The 21,863-nt window shown below is 39.7% G+C and overlaps 1 protein-coding gene across 5 annotated transcripts in view; it reads left to right on the forward strand.

Moving 5' to 3' along the window:
- Positions 1 to 21,863, forward strand: part of ELP4 (elongator acetyltransferase complex subunit 4) — a 188,151-nt gene that overhangs the window by 47,208 nt on the left and 119,080 nt on the right. For 4 of the 5 annotated variants that reach the window (XM_029583132.1, XM_029583136.1, XM_029583135.1 and 1 more), the window contains exons 4-5: positions 1,634 to 1,756; positions 9,041 to 9,171. In XM_029583132.1, the coding sequence (XP_029438992.1) occupies positions 1,634 to 1,756; positions 9,041 to 9,171 (254 nt within the window). The remainder of the gene's footprint in view (positions 1 to 1,633; positions 1,757 to 9,040; positions 9,172 to 21,863) is intronic. The other variant, XM_029583133.1, reaches the window with a different exon arrangement.

Consider the following 21,863-nt stretch of genomic DNA (forward strand, 5'->3'; position numbering starts at 1 on the left):
AGAACGGGTAGATGTGAATTGGTTATTTACTCTTTCAGATAGTAGAAAGACTAGGGGGCACTCCATGAAGTTAGCGTGTGGCACATTTAAAACTAATCGGAGAAAGTTCTTTTTCACTCAACGCACAATTAAACTCTGGAATTTGTTGCCAGAGGATGTGGTTAGTGCAGTTAGTATAGCTGTGTGTAAAAAAGGATTGGATAAGTTCCTGGAGGAGAAGTCCATTACCTGCTATTAATTGAGTTGACTTAGAAAATAGCCACTGCTAATTACTAACAATGGTAACATGGAATAGACTTAGTTTTTGGGTACTTGCCAGGTTCTTATGGCCTGGATTGGCCACTGTTGGAAACAGGATGCTGGGCTTGATGGACCCTTGGTCTGACCCAGTATGGCATGTTCTTAAGATCGTCTTGCAATTTTTCACAATCCTCTTGTGGTTTAACAACTTTGAACAATTTTGTGTCATCGGCAAATTTGATCACCTTACTCATTATTCCCATTTCCAGGTTGTTTGTAAATATGTTAAAAAGCAGTTGTCTCAGAATAGATTCCTGGGGCACTCCTTTATTCACCTTTCTCCATTGAGAAGATTTACCATTTAGCTCTGCTCTCTGTTTTCTATCTTTTAATCGGTTCCCAATCCACAATAGGACACCGCCCCCTATCCCATGACTTTTTAAATTCCTAAGAAGTCTCTCCTGAGCGACGTTATCAGTTGTTTTCTGGAAATCCAGATACACTTTATAAACTGGCTCACCTTTATCCACATGTGTGTTTACACCCTCAAAACTGAGGGGACATAACTGAGATTTATAAAATCATGAAAATGGAACAGATAAATACTCTTTCAGGCAACACTAAGAGTAGGGAACACTCCATGAAACTAGCAACCAGCAGATTTAAAATAAATAATAGGAAGTATTTTTTCACTCTGTGCGTAATCAGGCTATGGAGTCTGTTGCCAGAGAACATGAGCAAGGTAACTAACATAGTGGGGTTTAAAAAAGGTTTTGAACAGTCTATAAACAGTTATTAGCCAGATAGACTTGAGAAAGCCATTGCTTATAACTGGGAATGAAATAGATCAACTATTTGGGATCTACTTGTGACCCAGACCAGCCTTTTTTGGAGACAGGATGCTGGGCTGGATGGACCTTGCTCTGACCCAGCATGGCATGTCTTATTGCTTAGGCATGTGTGTGTGAAATAGATGGATAGACAGATCGATCAATCTGTCTCTCTCGCTCTATATATATATATATATACACACATGCAAGAGAAAGATCACACACATTACCTATATATATAATTTTGGAGAATAACACCATTGTATACACAAAAAACTATCCAAATGAATGTCACTTGAAGCAAGTATTTTTGAAGACTTGTAATTGTTAAAATAAGTTTTTTTTATTATTGGCTTGATCTCACTACATTGATAAAAGCTCATTGATCAGATTCTATTTTGACATTTGCTACTTCAGAAGGATATCAAACTGTTATAATTGGTTTCAATAGCATAATCAATCTATTTATAAATTACTCATCTTCCAATGTGTTGTGTGTCCATGTGCATATCTCCTATATTGCATTTTATTGCATTTGATCGTATTTCACTACATTATTACAGAAACTTCCAGCACCTTTACTTGATCATTTTTACAAAAACAATTTGGACAAAGAGGAAACTACAGAAGAGTCACAAGAATCTTTGAAAATAGCCTGGCGTTACCAGAATCTGCCCAAGTTAGAGGTAACATGTATTTTTATGCCTAAATCTGTATTCCATATAAATTTTCCTGAAATTTCATCCAATAGATTTGATACAGATGAACTATCTTAATTTAAAATAAATTCTGTTATGTACCACTGGTTAGCTTGTTAAAATTTTAGCTCTGTTTTTCTTGGGCTAAATCTTTGTTAATTCATGAAAAGCATCTGACCTTTGAATATGCCAAATTGTAGGAGGTAATGTTCAGGCTCACCATCTCTCCTACAAGGATTATAATGAGATGTGCTGACTAAAATTTGGTCACTGAGATGGCAATAGCCTATGTTCAAGATCTAACTGAGAAAGCCAACCAAAATTGCACTAATTAATTTCATAGTTGAAAATCAAATAGTAAGAACCAGATTTTAGTAAGTGCATTTTTCAAATTTTGCTGAGGACATTTGGGTTTATACTGGATTTACTTTTCTAAATATAACTATGTATACTTAGTTTAAAAAGGCTGAATGAATTGTGCTTATTAGATCCCTCTAGTGAAAGTATTGAAGCAAGCTGTTGACTTGTTTATCCATGTGCGTAATAAGTAAAGTAAGCACTTGAGTTTGTATCAACTTCATGTCACTGGAACCTAATAGCTGTGAAGGCAGCATGTAGGGAGCAAGCCCACTGGTGACAACTTTAGAGTTACAGCTGTTATTGTGTTATGTTTGTGTTTTCTGAGGCTAGCTACTGTCTTCTTTATCCTAATAAACTTTAATGTAAATATTTAGAAAAATTAAAACACTATAGGCAAGATAGCCTCATGAGTCTTCCGCGCTGAGGACGCTCTCTGGTTTTTCTTCCAGTGTTGCTCTTTTTGCTGCTTTCCTTTGTTTATTATGCCTTTGAAGGGGAAGGTTAGGACTTACCTGAGTGAGACCTTTCCCCTCCCAGGGCAGTGTCTAATCAATGCTTTCACGGTTCCTGCATCCGAGGGGGTGCTCCGCGCTGTCAGCTCCAACAGAGGAGCACTGGAGTCGGCTGTGGAGGAGTCTTCACTCAACCCCCTGGATGATCAACTTCCTCTGGTTCTGCCGAGTTTCTCTTCTGAAGCACCAGTGTCCCCACTTGATGACATCAGGGCTAGTGCTGGCGGTGGGAGTTCTTCAGAGGAGAGGGAACCCGGCATTGATTTTCTGTGTCCATCTGGGGAGATGATTTTGCATGCTACCGCTGGTTCTTCTCCACCATCGGATGGTGCTGGTCCCTTGCAACCCTTTCCAGGTATTGTTTCTAGCGGTGCCTGTTTTGTTCCTCCCAAGCCGGAGATTGTGACTTTGGGAGCTATTTGGGATTTAATGGCTCAGTTTGGATCTGCGTTTTCCTAACGCTCTTCTAAAGTGGACTCTTGCTAATAAACTGGAATCATTATCTGCTGATTTTGACTCAGCACCAGGTTATTGCTGGGAAGATATCCACCTTGCAAGATGAAGTTAAGATGGTGAAATTGGTTCAAGCTTCACTTATGCAGGAACGCGGTCGTTTTTCCAGAAGAGTTGAACTGATAGAAAATAGACTTCGACATTTAAACCTCCATTTCTTGAATTTTCCTCATGTTATTGGTGAATTACCTTGGTTAACTCTTCACAGAATTTCCAGGAGGTTTTAAACATTTCCTCTGATATGGTTTCTTCTCTCACCAAAGTCTTTTTTCTACTTGATAGGAATAATTCTCAGATTCCCCTTAATTTAGAGTTAACTGCCTTTTTGGAATCTTCAGAATATGAGGTGGTGGAGAAATTAACATTGTTAGTCTCCTTCTTTGCTGAATCAGATTTAAGCACCGTGATGAAGGCCTATTTTCAACATGTGAACAAACAGTTTAAGGGGAAAATGTTCGTATGTTTCCAGACTTAGCTCTTGTCACTCAAGAAAGGAGGAAAGGATTCCTGTCCTTGCGCTCTTGGAGCTTCCTTCTTTCTACGAGATCCCTGTAAACGTGTGGTAAAGTTTCAGCAGAACTCGTGTATTTTTTGCTCCTGAACAACTTAGGGCATCTATTGATTCTAAAAAAATTGCCTGCTGGTCCTAATTCTTCAGTCACATACTTGGTCTATATATGTAATGGCAGGAAACTTTCAACTATCATGCTAAGGTAGTTTTGTTTTTTTTGTGGTTTTCTTTTTTATTCTCCTCAATTTCTGCCTCCCTCTTTTTTTCCTTTAGTTTGTGGAGTACTGAGATTATAAAATGTTTTTTTTTCTTAACTGGAAGATATCCTTTTCATATATTTTTTTCTCAGTCATGTTTCTGTTCAAAGTTTTTTGTGCTTTGTAATAATATGTGATCTAATAAATAAAAAGTTCTTTAAAAACCCTGCTATAAATGTCTTATTTCTTTTTATAAATTGGGGCTCATTATTGGAACAGACATGTAGCCTAGTGGTTACAGGTTGAGAACCAGGGAAGCCAGAGTTCAAACCCTACTGATGCTTCCTGTGGCTTTTGGCAAGTTACTTCAACCCACATTGCCTCAGCTGTAAGATTGTGAGGCCTCTTACCTTTGCTTTGAGCTAACAATAAAAACTTCGTGAAGTAAATCCAAAATTAATAAATAAAAGTTGATTCTGTATGCTGTGGTTAAGGTGCAGTCATAGCTTCCTGGGGAGTTCAATCCAAAAAAAAAATGTAATTGGAATGTGACGAAATGCTCTTACATGGCTTGGCATGTTTAGTTTTCTGTAAAACTGCATAGATGTATATATGCATTTATGATGGGAAAGACTTATATAAAGTGGCATGCCAAATCAAACAGCCTTCAGGGGGAGCATGTCATCTCATCTATTTTATTAATATGCAGTAGTAGAAAAATAACCAAAAACAGGTATAAAAAACATAATTCCATGTGAAATGAATAATTAACAAAAAAAACCCCATTTCAATTTCTCATAGGTAGAACTTGAAACTACTACCTAAAGATCCCCATTTGCATAACCCTGTCACAGCGCACAGAGCTGTGCCGGGGTTCCCCTCCCCCCTAAAAATGTGTGATCTAATTTGAGCAGAGGTTAAGTAACCTTTACAAGGTCACGCAATAGAATTTTATTACATAGCGCCAGTGAGTAGTAAAAAATTTCACAGTTCAGACCACTGAATTGCCCTCCAGTCTTACACATTAAACTGATTTGCTAAGGATCTCTGTCAGCTACTTGTAAATGGCATTCCAGCCTTCTCTGTGATAACGTTATTATTTTTTTATTTTATTTTATTTTATTAAAAGGTACTTATATTCTACCTTATCCAGTATACTGGCCATAGCGGATTGCAGTAAAACATAGCATGATCATAAATGACAACTTAGGAAATAAAGCAAACCCCAAAACAAAAAAAAAAACCTATATTCCTTGTAAAACAACAACACAACAGTCCTACAAATGAACAAAGGCAGGTTGTAGCTCAAAGGCTTGGAAACAGAATAACCCTTTCATCTTCTTTCTAAAACGCAAATAATCAGAACCTTTGTGAAGCTTGTGTGTGAGAGAATTCCAGACAGCAGGCCTGGCGCTGGAAGGGGCTTCCAGATGGTGTCCTGTAACCCAGCTTCGCAGAAGGATGGAACTGCAAGGATCCCTTTCCCAGATGAATGCCACAGAGGATGGGGAGCAAAACCTTTCTCGAGTACTGAGGACTCATGGACCAACGTCAAGATCTTCAACTGCACCCAAATGGCAGCCTGCGACCAATGTGCATCCTGGAATTTAGGAGTAATAACTATCCTTGGGGTCCGGACCCTGTCACAAAGTCTGGCTGATAGATCTTGCAGTGATTTGTGAGGACCCAAATACACCACATTGTGGTAATTAATAGAACTTAATCCAAGAGACTGCATCACAGTGCAAAAATTAGCCAAGTCCAAATGATATTAAGCACCCCAGCATTCTAACTTTGTAAAACGCAGGCTTAGCAACCTCTCCAAGTCAGAGAGGAATCCAAACTGTGATCCTAATTGTTTTCGTTCATGATTGGTATCGTATACCAACAATCTGATATTTTTGAAGAGAGCTGTTTTCAAAAGATTTTCCCACCCAGTGCAATGGAATTATTTGGCCTGAGTCTGATTACTTGTGACCAAGATGTGTTCAGAAGTTAGACCTTAATGGATTCAGACTTCTCACTCAGATACACATCACGTGACTGTACAACAACTGTGAGAATAAAGGAAGTAAACACCGAGTGCATAGGGTCTGTGATGAGAGAGCTAGAATTGCAAGAGAAAGCCTGGACTGTGTTTTTGGGAACTGTGCCTTTGTTTCTCACAATACTATTTCAGATATGCAAATGGCAAGGACATAACTGAGGCAGGGGAGGGAAGTGGCAGAGGGACAGACAGCAAAAGAGAATCAGTTCAGCTGCCCAGAACGTAAGAAAAGTATTTGTGTTACATATTATTATCACTGTAGTTGTATTCTTTGCTATAGCTGTGCATTCTGCTTGGCTTTCTGGGACCTCGCTTAATATTAATAATAAACACTGTTATCCCGGTGTCTATTGTGTGCTGACTCAGAGAGTGTGAGATTAAGTATGAGTGAGTGTGGCCTTCTGCTTTCTTAAGTAGTGGGTCTTGCCACGACAGGAAAAGGCTGAAGGATGCCACTTTTTGTGATTTTTTTTTTTTTTTGTGTGGGCCCTGTCGGGAGGGGTAGAGATTGGGGTGTTCTAGCCCTATGTGTCTTTCTTCTTAATTATTTCCTTTTCCACACTCTCACAGTGTGGGTCAAGGATCATGGGCAGAGCCAGTAGACAGTGCATGGGGATTTCATGGCGAAATCCCAAGTGTGATTTACGGCAGGGGCTGTGCGGTGCAGAATCCGAAGTACTGAAATACTTGCGGTCCCGGCTAGCTCTCTATTTTCATGGCAAGAGCTGCAGGGAGTTTCCGTTTGAATATGCAGTCGCAGGCCCAGAGATGCAAAGGGTCCACGAGCCTACAAGCTGCCCAGAGGGTTTAAAAATTACTTCCTAAATGCAGATGAGATAGCCGAAGGATTTTCAGGATCAAACGCAAGGCGCAAAATAGGTGATGTGTTATAAAGCAGTTTCAGCTTTAAACTTGGGAGCTAGTAACAACCTTTTATGTCATGCATACATAATGTATAAACTGCAAATCAAAGAAAGGTAAATAGAATGATTACTAATCATGTGTTCACAACAGTTTGTGTCTTATTATGTGGTACCATTTCTTAGTTGTTTGAATCTCTTATGGTACTGAGTGAACACAAAAGGTCATGCATAGACAGATGCATTCAGCTGTGCTGAGTTCCTCATGCATACGGTAGGTAAACCTTGAATCATCTAATTTGGTTGCAAAGCACCATGCATGGCTGAAGATTTCTATCTGGATTGGAACCAGAATGAATAAACGGTTGCTTGTCTGTTCAATACTGCTTGCACATGAAAAAACCTGTGAGGTAACATTCTGTTTACATTGTCTTTGGCTAACTAGTTTTAGCACCAATATGTTTAAGAAATAAAAGATGACCTAACAGGCAAGCACTTTGAATTAGTTCTTAAACAGCTACAATAGCGGATTTTGTATTCAGTTTTGTTTCTGCAATTTAAATATCATACACTCTATGGTGAATGTGTAGTATTGTTTGCCTGAATGACAGAATACTTTGGTTTCAAGTGAACCCTCATCTGCATATTAGGGGTTAAACTAATCAAAAAAACCAATTAAAAATATTAGATGAACTCAGTTTGCAGTCAAAAGGGACAATTTTATAATGAGCTGCTTGAGTGTCTGTTCTTGCTTTTTGCTGCAACATGTAAATTGTGGCAGCACAAAATCAATTTTCTGCCTTAATTTATCTAAAATTTCTAGCACATTAATATCATAAATGGAAATATTAACAGCAGATGTTGATCCCAAAACCAGGCTCACGGCTCACATAGAGCTGGATTCACGAAGGCGGCTTTTCCTGCATTCTGTGTCTATGGGAAAAGAGCTTTGCAAAGCAGGTCCGTAATGCATCTAGGAATTTTAGAGTGAACATACTTGAACCTTGTAGCCACTGATAAATGTATCAACTTAAAATGAAAAGTCTGCCTTTCATGGTCGTCCTGCTAAAACAGATTATTCATCCTTACTTGATTCAGGTAGGCTTTTGCAAGCTTCCCCGCCAGGCCTGGGAATTGAGTACACTGATGCCTATTCACAGGCCCAGCTTTCATTGCACGGTGTTGTGTTACAGCCAAATCCTAGTCTCCACCCAGTTTGTACGCGCTGTGCTCATTGTTTTCAATAAAGGGAGGTTATCGCCTACCTTAATCCCTGCAGCAGCGTGCCCCAGGATTCTCAAAGACGATCCACAGACTCCTCCTTTCTTCTTCTGTGCTGTCTTTGCTAAATTCAGGAGGGTGGAGGGGGGGCCCTTGAGGAAGATTTGCATTTGAAATGCGGCAACCTGGAGCTTGTCTCAATGAAGACATCAGATCAAAGTTCAGTTAGTCAAGGCCCTTCTGAAACATTCAGGGGGCTGGAGGTGCACAATAAAAAGATGAGCTCTGGCAGAGATTGCAGTAAAAACATTCTGATCTGTAATCCGGATAAAGGACAGATTATAGGCCAAAGAACAGGCCCACTTTAAATTGGTTTCAGAATAAAGAGCTCAAAGTTTTTTCAATTAGAATTTTTCTTTCAATGGTCTACAGAGTTTCATGGTAGTGAATTCTCTGTCTGGGCTGACATGAGGTAGCTGATGTAGTAAATCTTCTTTGTTTTAGACTATGATGTTGGAAAATGTTGCATTTTAACAGATCTTTTTTAAATTAAGGGTTTTAAACGCACGGGAAACAAATCATGATAGTTTCTGTCTGCATTAACCCCAAGAGTAGATTTAAAACTACAAATTGGAATAGTAATTCCTGCTTTAGAATAAAGAATAGAAACAAATTTTTTGTTAATTTTAAGCTTTTTTTTTTTTTTTTCCATTTTGTCTGAGAGTTAGAGTTTGTCTAACCCACAGACTGGAACAGTTTGTTGGACAAAGCTTGAAGCGCATATGACTGAGAACTCGGCGATAATTCTGCATAACCAACATGCAGACTACTAGGAGTATTAATGAGATGACGACTGTAATCTTTAATTATGTTTCTTGATATTTGTAAGTTTGCTGGTGAAATTATTTCTGTTACCCTGTTAACATTTATGAACGTTACAGATAAGGAATGTGTGATAAATTGTGTAAAAGGATATGACTTTACCATTAGATGTGGTATTAAACTGAAAGGAAACAATCTGTTAATTATTTATAATTAAAATGTATCTCAGCAGGTTGCTCCAGCTCCGTCTTCCAGGTTTGGACATTATTATGATGTTTCAAAAGTAATGTCTTCAGAGATGCTTCAGTTGGTCAGATGTCACCGATTTTTCCTTCCTACAGACTCTGACACTGGTATTTGGTAAGTTCTTTTAAGATGTAAGTAAACAAAGGATTTGTTTAGAAAGACAAGAAGCAATACACAATAATCATTGAAATCACTGCTATTTATGCCTTTGTTGAATGATTTTATCTAAAATAATAGTTTTTCATTACTTTACTATGTTCTTTTCTGTAAAGGTTATTCCTTATTTTTTTTTTGTTCTTTACTGCTTTCATAGACATGAGTATGAAATATTTAAAACCAATGTTCTAATCTAAAATCATTTTGAGTAGTTACAGAAGCACCTCGTTTATCTTAGGTCCGGAGTGGTACAAGTGGTGACCCCTCACCTGCTTTACCCAGGTCCTACCCTCTCTCCCCTGTGTACTAGCTCTGCCTTGCACGGGGGAGGGGAAGGGTAGAGGGGGCTGTACTGAGGTGAATACCTCCACCATTCCCAGGCTGCCTTCACTGTCGGAGGAAGCTGAATGAAGTTGTCAGACTTCCCAGATTTCAGTGTTAGACTCACTCCATGTTGCAGAAATGCCCACAATTCACTGCTTCTTCATTGTTAAAATAGTGCAGCTTTAGTAGAGAGGTTAAACCATTTTACGTAGTTTGCTATTGGGTTGGGCCTGTCCTGGTTCTTTTTCTCACTTTTCTTCAATCCTGGTCTCTGTCTCTCCTCGGTTGCTCTCTGTCTCGGTCTCCCCTTCTCTCCCCTCTCCTATCTGTCATCCTGTTTATATCCTTTTTCCTTTATCAGCCTCCAGGAATTGCAAAACTCACTGCAACTGTGCTATGAGGCCACCTCATTTGGTGAGAAATCTAGTACCCAGGAGAGAATATCTGGTGATGAGTGGCAGAGTAAAGAGCATCAGATCAGAACTGGGGAGGCTGATAACTTCATTCAGCTTTCTCTGACTATCAGACCAGACAAGCGCCCGCTCTCCTGTGCGCGCAATTCAGTAAGTTAATTTATTTAAATTAGGGCCCACGGTAAAAAGAGGCGCTAGGGACACTAGCGCATCCCTAGCGCCTCTTTTTGGACAGGAGCGGCGGCTGTCAGCGAGTTTGACAGCCGACGCTCAATTTTGCTGGCGTCGGTTCTCAAACCCGCTGACAGCCACGGGCTCGGAAACCGGACGCCGGCAAAATTGAGCGTCCGGTTTTCAACCTGCGAGCCATGGGGCCCATTTTAAATTTTTATTTTTTTTTATTTTTAACTTTTTTTAACTTTTGGGACCTCCGACTTAATATCGCCATGATTGAAAGTCAGAGGGTGCACAGAAAAGCAGTTTTTACTGCTTTTCTGTGCACTTCCCCGGCACCGGCAGAAATTAACGCCTACCTTTGGGTAGGCGCTAATTTCTGAAAGTAAAATGTGCGGCTTGGCTGCACATTTTACTTACTGTATCGCGCGGGAATGACTAATAGGGCCATCAACATGCATTTGCATGTTGCGGGCGCTATTAGTCTCGGGGGGGTTGGACGCGCGTTTTCGACGCGCTATTACCCCTTACTGAATAAGGGGGTAAAGCTAGCGCGTCGAAAACGCGCGTCCAAATGCTGTACTGTATCGGCCTGATTGAAAGCAGCCTGGGCATGGTGGAGAATAGAGATTCTAATCAGTAGAGTCCCTGTGTCCCCTGAACAAGGTGGAGGGCCCTATGAGAGCAGGTGCACAGGGGCAAGGGTAGGCCCAGGTTAAATCAGGTGAGGGGTCACCCGTGCTAGTGCACAGGGGGGAGGGTAAAGTAGGTGAGGTGGAGGCGCCCTGCCAGTGCATGGCGGAGAGGAGAAAGCAGCCTCTGAGAGCAGGTGAGGGGGAGCACATATTGCTAAATTTCTTAACTCCACATTCCCAAGCCTTTTAAATTATTTGCTGTTAAATCTAGCAAGTGAGACTGAGCTGTGGAAAATGAAGAGTAGAAATGCTGTAGGCCTCTCTTTTTTTTTTTTTCTTTATCGAGTGGGATTCTAAAAAAATGATAAAAGAATGTTGGAGAAGCTAAAGAGGCACAAATAGAAGTGCGGCAACAACAAATGTAATAGCAGTCTGTGCTCTAATTTCGATATTTTCTTCTTTAGTGGCTAAAAACTGTATGTTAAAAACAAAACAAAAAACCTGTTACTTGAACCTTTTGTTTTTCTGCATTTTGAAATGCTAAACAATACTGATATGTATCCTTCAAAGAAGGTAGATTTTTTGTATTCACCAGGTTTCCCCTGAACATTTTCTCACTACTAAAAAAAAAAAAAAAAAAAGCATCTTTATTGCTAAGTACCCTTTTAGAAATGCAAACAAATAAGAGAGTACTGTATGTTTGCTGATAGCAGCGTCGGTGATACGTGTTCAAAGGTCGCACTGCTTTTGTCCAGCAGTGCTGTCAGTTTCTGGCTAGACTGTAAATAAAGCAATCTGTCCACCTTTAGGAGATGAGCGAGAGGTTTTATTTCTATAGTCAACAATAAGGCTGTTAACCATGCTAAGAAATAAATGGCTTCTGCATACTGCTGAGTGCCAGATATCCTGTTTTTTGTGCCATTAAATCTCAATTTTCTGGATAATGTATGTAATACACAAAGAAGTTCATAGTAAATGTTTTAAAAATTACCTTCTCAGTAAGCAGTACTCATAAAACACTCCTTGGTCCCTTCCTGAGTAAATCTCCCAGTATTTATAGACGTGCAGATCACGCCTTTTCTGGATAAATTATGCTTTTAGCAGTTCATTAACCTCCATTTATACTAGCATGTAAATAAGCACTTTATGCTTTTGTAGCTGAAACACATTTACATGGTGCTACTGAAAAAAAGGGATGCACCTATCTTTTTTATTACTAAATTGATGTCCAGGAAAGAGATGTAAATCCAGCGAGGTGGTCTGTTCTAGAGACCTGGGTTTAGCTCTTGTATCCATCAATGTTGGTTCTATTCGGGTAAACTGTTTGTTGATGCTGGTAGCGCTTGGGTGTCAGATCCATCGGTACTGATAGAGTTCTTATCTCATGTTCATTTTTTCATTGGTATTTAGCCTCCTATCCATCATTGCTGATGCTGTCTAAACATATTCAAATTTGGCTTCCAGTGCCTAAAGGGAAATGCTGACACTGCATGGTAGACTGGATGCAACAATTGGTCTTCACCATCGTTCACTGTGTTTACTTGTTGCAGACAGAAAAAGGGCATCCTGGGGTTGTGGCTTAAAAGATAGTTTCTTGTCTCGCCTTTGGGCAGCTGAGGATCTAGGGATGAAAATTAGTGTCCTTTAAGGAGATTAGAAAACTACGTAAAGCAAATCCCGCATACCCAGAGTGACTTACTACCAATTACGGTACTAGATTTTTATGTTGGCAAAGAACATCTATGGCCATTCACAGCTCAGTTCATTAGTAAAGTATTTTGAATGTGAGCGCTCTTGCTTTCTTGTAGATACCCAAGGCCTATACTTATTCTCAGTGATACGTGTGGAACAGTTCATGAGAAATATTGAATCATTTAATAGAAACGATTTCCAGTAGTTGCACCCATGATACAAACTCAAGTGAGTCGGTCTTTTGATTGTATTATGCTGTATAATCTGCTCATTGTGTTGTTAGTTGCGTTTTTCTCTGTTATCCAGTATCTTTGGGGGATGAATGTAATTTAGAAGTTCTGGACAGGGCATCCCCCTTAAACTAAACAAAGCTGAGTGCTCACTTTATTACTTTCTGTTTGCTTTTGAGGCTTGATGGGATGTGATAGTACTTCATAGAGTTACTTGTAAAAGGACTATTGATCTCATTTCTGACAGTTTGCTCCGTGTGATGTCACTCTGCCAGAGCAGCTTACTTTTATTGGCTATTTAGCTTGGAATCCAGCGCTGCGCATGTAGAATAGCGCTATAGAAGTGATACATAGATAGTAGTGGATCCTTTGCCTCCCTGCGGGCCTCCTCCTGCCCCCGGTTCACTGCTGCATGTGTGGCGTGATGCTACAGGACGCCATCGGCGCTGTCTATGTAAACTGCTGAACAGGAGAGCCATGTTGTAAGAAGACACAGGTTCTTCTGCCGCACTGATCATATACAACAAATCATGAAACACTTTGCTTAATCAGACTGGGGTTTCTCGAGTCCTTGATGTCCTCTCATTCTCTGCTGCAGTGTTGTGCTAGATACAACCTAATTGCCATGCTTTATGCCACTTCACAAGTATCCTTCAATTCTGTTAGGTATTTTAAAGCCTTCTAATTTCCTTGTGACCATAAAACGATAATATGTAGGGCCCATGTACAAAAGGTTTTCTCCTATTTTATGTCTGTGGGAAAATGCTTGGTACGTAGGGCTCCATCATAGCTTTGCTTTCCTTTCATAGTTTAATTGTGTTTCATACCAGTGTATTGTGAATCCAGATACAATTATAGCAGAAAAAAACGGAAAACAATTGTAAAAAGAAATTGCCAAAAGTATACATTCTAACAAAAGGATATGTCTAAATGTTTAGAAGGGGAGCTTATACCAAACAGCCACATTTTTTCATGTCGTCTTATATTCCCCTCCATTGTGGCATTAAGAACATTTCCACATATTTCTGAATGTCTCGTGGGCTCAGTGGTGTGCACTAAGAATCGTGCACTTGTGTTTCTTCTGAACCACTGTTACTTAAGCACAGGAACGTAAGACGTGCCCTGCTGGGTCAGAACAGCACAGTCCAGCCCAAAAGTACCTGGCAGGTCCCCAGTAGTTGATATATATCTCACTCCCAGGATGTGCGCTGGCTTCCCCAAGTCTGCCTGCCTAATAACAGTTTAAGAGCTTTTCCTTCAGGAACTTCTCCAAGCTTCTTTTGAACCCCCACTTTTTTTGGTTGCCTTCACCGTTTCTTCTGGAAACAGATTCCTTAGCTTGATTGTGTGCTGAGCAAAAAATACTTCCTACAATTTGTTTTAAATCTGCCAGTTGTAAGTTTAATGGAGTGTCCCCCAGTCCCAGTGTTGTGTAAAAGGATAGGTAACCATTCCCAATTTACCCATTCCACCCCATTTTCTAAGTTAAAGAGCCCTAATCTGTTTAGCTTTTCTCCATAATACAGCTCTTCCATTCCCACCATGGATCTATACAAAAGCATTATGATATTCTCAGTTTTGTTCTCCATTCCTTTCCAAATAATTCCTAACATTCTGTTTGTCTTTTTGACCATCACCAAACACTGATCCATAGATTTCAAGGTATTGTTCACAAGAATGCCTAGAACCTTTTCCTAGGTGGTGACTTCTAACACAGTCATGTATGCATAATTAGGATTATTTATCCTTATGTGCATTACTTTTTACTTGTCCACATTGAATTGAATCTGCCATTTAGATGCCCAGTCTCCTAATCTCACAAAAACATAAGAATTGCCATTCTGGGTCAGACCAAGAGTCCATCAAGCTCAATATCTTTTTTCCAATCCAGGTCACAAGTACCTGGCAAGATCCCAAATTTGAATAGATCCCATGCTGCTATCACACAGTGATAAATAGTAGTTATTTTCTAAGTCTGCTTGGTTAATAAAGGTTTGTTAATTTCTCCAGGACTTTGTCCAAAATATTTTTTTAATTCAGCTATGCTAACAGCCTTAACCACATCCCCTAGCAATGAATTTCAAAGCTTAATTGTGCATTGAGAAAAAAAGAATTTTCTCCAATTTGTTTTGAAGTTACTAACTTCATGCAGTGTCCCAGAGTCTTTGTATTTTATGAAAGGGTAAATAACTGATTTACATTTACCTGAACTATTCCATTCATGATTTTATAGACTTCTATCATATCCACCCTCAGCTGCCTTTTCTCAAAGCTGAACAGCCGTAACCTCATTAACCTTTCCTCATAGGGGAACCATTCCATCCCCTTTATCATTTTGGTCTCCCTTCTCTGTACTTTTTCTAATGCAACTATATATTTTTTGAGATGCAGCAACCAGAACTGCAGACAGTACTCTAGGTGCAGCCTCACCATGGAGTGATACAGAGGCATTATGACATTTCCTGCTTTATTCTTTATTCCTTTCCTAACATTTTCTTTGATTTTGGACAGCCACCACACACTGAGCCAAGGATTTCAAGTGTTGTTCACTATGATACCCAGATCTTTTTCCTGGGTGGTAGCTCCTAACATGGAACCTAACATCGTGTAACTCTAGTGTGGTTACTTTTCCCCATGTATGTCATTTTTCACTTGTCCACTTTAAATTTCATTTGCCTTTTGAATGCTCAGTCTTCCACTCTCACAAAGTCCTCCTGCAATTTTTCACAATCCACTTGTGATTTAACAATTCGAAATAATATTGTGTTGATTGCAAATTTGATCACCTCGCTCGTTGTTCCCCTTTCCAGATTATTTATAAATATAATAAAAAGTAATGATCCCAGTACAGATCCATGAGGCACTCTACTGTTTACCTTTCTCCACTGAGAAGACTGAACTACTCCCCATTTCCTTTCTTTTGACCAGTTTGCAATCCACAATAGGACATTCCACTTCATCCTGCCAGACCAGTCTTCACAGTGAGTTTTGTCCCCCTACCAGCAGATGGAGGCAGTGTTCCAGACCCCTGAGGCCCTCCTCTATATAGGCTGGTTCAGCAGGTAAGGAACCGCCATGGGTTAGGAAAATGGACGCTTGTAAAATTGAGCGTCCTTTTTCTTTATCTGACCTGCCTGCACAATTTTTTTTTTTTTTACTTTTGGTTCCTCCCATTTAATATCGCTAGGCTATTAAGTCAGAGGATGTACAGAAAAGCAGTATTTTCTGCTTTTCAGTACACTTTTTCTGGCTGCTCAGAAATTAAGCCCTTGGGCAGGCAGTAATTTTTGAGCGTAAAATGTGTGGATCGGCCGTACATTTTTTTTTTTTCAGTATCCTGGGCGAATAACTAATAGCCTTATCAACATGCGTTTGCATGTGATAAGCGCTGTTGGTTTCCGGGAGGGTTGGACACGCATTTTCAACGCGTTAATCCCTTACTGTATTAAGGGGTAGTGTCCAAATCGCGTAAAACGGTGTACTAGCCCGGACGCACTTTTCTATATTGGCTTGCATCTGTATCTGAATTACCTGCAGCATTCACAAAAGAGGCTAATGCACTAACTTTTTTTTTCTCTTTTGTCCTTGCCTTCCAAAAAGAAGTGAGAAAAATGAAGTACATTTTAAATCATTTCTGTGCAACCAATTGCACTGTGCTCCATCGCACACATGGATATTATTAATTACAGTAGACCACATTTTATCCAGGATGACTGGGGCCAGGGTTCATACAGATAATCCGATTTTTTTTTTTTTTGGATAATTGGAATTTTCTTATAAAAATTTTAGATATTGGGAATTTTTTCAGATATCAGAATATATGGCACCAACCAGTTTTTGGATAATAGAAGTTTCTCTGGATAACTGAACACTTGCCAAAGCCCATGATGTTTGTTGGATAATGGGATATTTTTGGATATCAGATGCTGTACTGTAGCATTTTTGTTTTAAGACTCCCAGGTGATTTTGTGCTCTTCAGCAGTGCTGTAAAAGATGCACGCATTCATTCAGATTATCCAGATTTCAGACAATATACTCAGAAGGCTACCTAAAATGACATTCTCCCTTCTGCCTAATGATTGCTATTGGGAGCAGAGTATTCTGTGTCTTGCTATTCTTTCTCCTCCTCCAGTTCACTAAACAGGCACAGAGATCTATTCACAAAAGAATACATTCAGAAATTAACCTTACTGACCTTTGGTATGTTGTTTAGGTAGAATAACAATAAACATATTAGTTATAAGTCACCACAGCGAAGGATAGCAAATTAGGTTGTAGTGATGAAACTTTATCCAGAACTAAGCTCATTCCAGCTCCTTTATCAATAGTGACTCAGATTAAAGTTTAATATACTCCCTTTTTCAAACTTCTAGATTAAATAATTCTTCATTATTCCAAAAATGCTTTTTAATCATCTGACTGCTAACCATAGCTATCTAATATAGAAGTATTGCATGTTGTTAGTCGTCGTCAAATAGCATGTATAGCTGTACTTTGTCACTCTGCTTTTATTTCTTCTCTTAGTATAATTGTATTAGGACAAGAGTCAGCAGATTTCATATGGAATTTAAACTGATGGCTAAGTTCTTGGTGTTGCTAGTACTTGAGTTAGATCTCTGGAATATTTGTAAAATAGTTTCTGAACGAGCAAGCTAAGTGGATGGGAAGGGGTAATTAGAGCCATTGGAAACAGTTTTGTTTATAAAACATATCTCGCCCAATCGTAGTGTTCATATATATTCCTTTTTTCTTGCAGCTTCTGCAGTAGACTTCTGACATTTACATACATTCTTGTGCATTCTTTTGCAAGGCTTTCTAAATACCAAATACAAACCAGGTGCGATTGTCCTTATCAAGACAATTTTCAAAGCTTTCTCCATCTTTAAACACATTTATCCATGTAAACCTGACATTGGAATATTCTCCTACCCCCACCCCCTGCTCTCAGTGCAGGTGAAAGTACACACAACTCATGAACTTTTACCCATGGAATAAAGGGTGCGGGATTAGTTTGGAAGAGGAAAAGGAGATTTCATTTTTAAATCATCCCATGGACTTTCTAGTGCAAATTCCATGGATACTTTTGTACCCTCTGTGTGGGTGTGGGCAGAGGCGTTTCCCATTGAAAATTTAAGTTGCAAGTCCAAGGTACAAAGAACAGGTGAGCATCCTGGGTAGTCTGCAAATTGCCCCATATGCCTGAATTTTACTTATTAATCTGGGAGCAACACAACATTGGTTTACTGTTCCTGGAAACGTTACTTCATCTGCTATATAATCTTTCATCTTCTAAATAATTAATTATTTTGAATTAATTTTGTATATTTGAATTGAATTCTATATATTTTTCTTTAATTTGAAAAAGTGTATGTGGAATGTTTCTTTTTATATTTATGCTTTGATGCTTTTTTGTAAACCATTGTCCAAAAAAATGAGCAAATTTGATTTCATATTTGATTTTGTTAAACTCTGGTTGATCCTACAGTATATTGCAATTCTTTAATGCTGGTACACTACTATGAGGAATATTATAGATCCCCCCTCACTGATATATCATCATCACACAATAGGAATCAAAAATGCTTGATATCATACATTTACATAATGCTACAATACATTATATTTCACACCACATGTATACTGGATCAGTTTGACAACAGCAACCAAAATGATAAGGGGAATGGAATGATTCCCCTATGAGAAAAGGCTAAAGAGGTTAGGCCTCTTCAGCTTGGAGAAGAGACGGCTGAGGGGAGATATGGTCTTTGATCTTCATGAACGATGGACTATGGCACTTCGAGGTTAAAGCACCTTAAGCTTTAACCCGTATTCTCTTTTGTATTTCTTGATTATTACCTGCCTTTACTTTCTTCCAGCTACGTAAGCTTCCAAGTTCTTACTCCTTGTTGTATGTAACTTTTTGCCTTATTCACCTCTATTGTTTAATTTACTCTAGTTACGCTTTCAGTTATACCCTTGTTAAATGTAAACCGATCCGATATGGTTATTACTATGAAGGTCGGTATAAAAAAGTGTTAAATAAATAAATAAAATATGATAGAGGTCTATAAAATAATGAGTGGAATAGAATGGGTGGCTGTTTACTCTTTCAAAAAGTACAAAGACTAGGGGACATGCAATGAAGTTACTAAATAGTACATTTAAAACAAATAGGAGAAAATATTTTTATACTCCACACATAATTAAGCTCTGTAATTCATTGCCAGAGGCTGTGGTGAAAGTTGTTAGTGTAGCTGGGTTTAAAAAAAATTAGACAAGTTCCTGGAAGAAAAATCCATAAACCATTCTTAAGATGGACTTGGGGAAATCTACTGCTTATCCCTGGGATAAGCAGCATGGAAACTATTTACCTTTTGGGATTCTACCAGATGCTCATGACTTGGATTGGCCATTGTTGGAAATAGGATACTGGGCTTGATGGACCTTTGGTCTGACACAGTATGGCAAATCTTATGCTCTTATGTTTTATCTGCTTTGTTGCTGTTTGAGAACTGACTGCTGTGGACATTCAACACACATCTTGCGCAGTGTAGTATTTTTTTAAGATGCTCATCTAAAATATATTGCTTTAATCGTCCACACTCATTTTAGAATTGCAATTTCTTGGGCAGTATCATATGCAAAAGGTTCCACAATTAACCAGAGCGTCCATGGACTGGGCGACTGCCGCTCCCTCACTGGAACCCCCTGGGGAAGGGAGCATGACTTCTGGGCTACACAGCCAGTAGTGCTGCTTGTGTGCCACTGGGATGCCTGGCTGGGAGCTACCAGGTTCTGGTGAGCTGCCAGACCCAACATCCCTTTCTCCATGTGGCCTTTTTATGTGTTCTCCCTGCAGCAGGTCACATGGCCTGCATAGGGACAGTAATTGGCTGCAGGGGGCAGGGCATCCAGAATAAAGGAGGGGAACCAAACAGTGCTTTGACCTCTTAATCCTGCCTCCCAGCCCTGCTGCTATCATGAATTGTCCCCAGCCCCTCTTAACCAGATCACTGGTTCACTACAACCAAGCGGTGCACCGAAGACCTGGGAGTCAGGAAAGGTGTGTACACTTCGTGTGTGTTGCAAATTAGTATAGCTCGTTTTCAGTTTTATTAGTTAAGTATGTTACAGTAATGGGATTGTACATATGTGATGGATTACTCATGCAGATTATGACTTTTTTTTTAAATTGTGTATCTGTCTTTTGTAGTCATTGTCACTGCTTGCAGTAGTACTCAGCCCTGTGGAAATAGATATTGAGAAGGTTCTGAGTTACTCCTAATTGGAGGAAGAGGACTCTGACCATGGTTGGCATCAACTGGGAACTTCTCTGGTCTGCCTAGTGGGGCAACAGACAAATCTAAGAATAGTAGTGAAATGTTGTGGCATTGTCGTACCTCCGTCTCTTCCTCTACCGGCGATGCCTCTCCTGGGATCCGAGTGCGAACCATCCCACTTGCTCTCTGGAAAATTATGGCCTTCCCACTCGTAGGTTGGCTGGGCACAGGGTAATAATACATAACAAGCGAACCTCAGTTGTCTACCACTCTGACAATCGCCTTTCCTTCCTGGTTCACTTCCAGTCCAAGTGTCCAATTGGAAAGAGACTTGTCAGTGGACTATCTTAACATAAGCAGGGTTTTTTTTCTCTCCTCAGTGTCTCAGGCTTGCAGAGCCCCAAGCACAGCAGTCGTGCACAAGTGGGGAAAAAAAACCCAGACTTAACAGTTTACAGTCCCCAAAGTAATCGTGCTTTTCTCTTCTCAGTTTCTCAGACTTGCAGAGACCCAAACACAGCAGTACCCAACTAACCCGTTCCTGACAGAGTTTGGGTTGTTTGCCTCCGCCCCCCTGTGGGACTGTCTGACTCTCCTTAAGATCTCTCTCTCCTTCAGCATCAGGACAAACCACAACCACCCGTGCAAACCAGGTTGAGTTAACAATTTATTGCAGGCCTCCTTCCTCCCTTCTGAAAACCACTTTCTCCTCCTGAGGTCACTCCTCAGTCTCCAAGGGTTCCTCTGGATGTTCCTCCCTCTGTGACTGGGCTTCCTCTCCCTCCTCGTGACTCCCTGCAGGAAGGAATTCCATCTCCTCCTCCTCCTCTTCCTGTTTTCACCCTCCCTGCTCTATCGTTCCTGTTTCCATGGGGACTTCGGTACTCCTGCCCCTCTCGATCAAATATTCCATTCTCTGTCCGTCATTCCAGGAGGTATACACACACACACGCATACATAGAGCTTGGGTACCTAGGCTATTCCAGTGTCAGATCATTAGTAAAACTGCAGCCTCATATTTACACTTGATCTGTATATGATTGTGTATTGTGAAAGGGGGTAAGGGCAAACCTGAGTTGGTCATGTTTGCTCCTGGTTACTTTTTGAAGAGTATGTCGATAGTGAACTAATACTGATTAATTCACGCAAACAGTTCTTTCAGTTAATTATGAGATATTTCAATTGCTGGCATATACTCTTTAGAAAGGAGCAGTCATACTCAGGCCATGCACAACTTTCTTTTAGCCCAATTTTATAATCATGGTCTCGAAATCTACCACAGATCTTTTTTGAAAAGCAATTTTTGACTTGCCAAACAAGTGCCAGAATTCAGTATTTCCCAGTGTCCTTATAAAATGTGAAAGTAAGGTGCACAAATCCATTACTTCACAATACACTTGCATATGGATCTCCCAGTTAATCTGCAACATTTGTAATAGTTTTCACACAAGATTAAGGATATTTTAGGATTATTTGATAATGAGCCAACACGCATAGCATCCTAACTACTCTGCAAGCTTTCATTTACAAGGTATGAAGATTCAGTGCATGTTCTTCAAGTCTAATTTATTGAACACAGTGCTGTGATACTGGGTCTGTTAATGAGAAATAAGCAAGATTGTCAAGAGAAAAATGAATACTACTACCCTAAGAGATTTTCCCCGATTAACCTGTAACTACTTTGGTTATAACCTTCCTAGTTGAGAGGATAGTGACCTGCATTTCATAAGTAAGATGGGACTCGGACCAATAGACTCAAATAGGGCCTGCCCTTGTGCTTTTGGGTAGGATATCCTGGGAAAAAATAATTCATGATAAAAAGTATTAAATGCATTACTATGATAATTGGGCCAAACTATGTACTTAAGCATTTCATCTTTATTTACTTCTTCGAGCATGCAT

This window comes from Rhinatrema bivittatum, chromosome 17, assembly GCF_901001135.1.
Source record: "Rhinatrema bivittatum chromosome 17, aRhiBiv1.1, whole genome shotgun sequence".
NCBI classification, from domain to species: Eukaryota; Metazoa; Chordata; class Amphibia; order Gymnophiona; family Rhinatrematidae; genus Rhinatrema; species Rhinatrema bivittatum.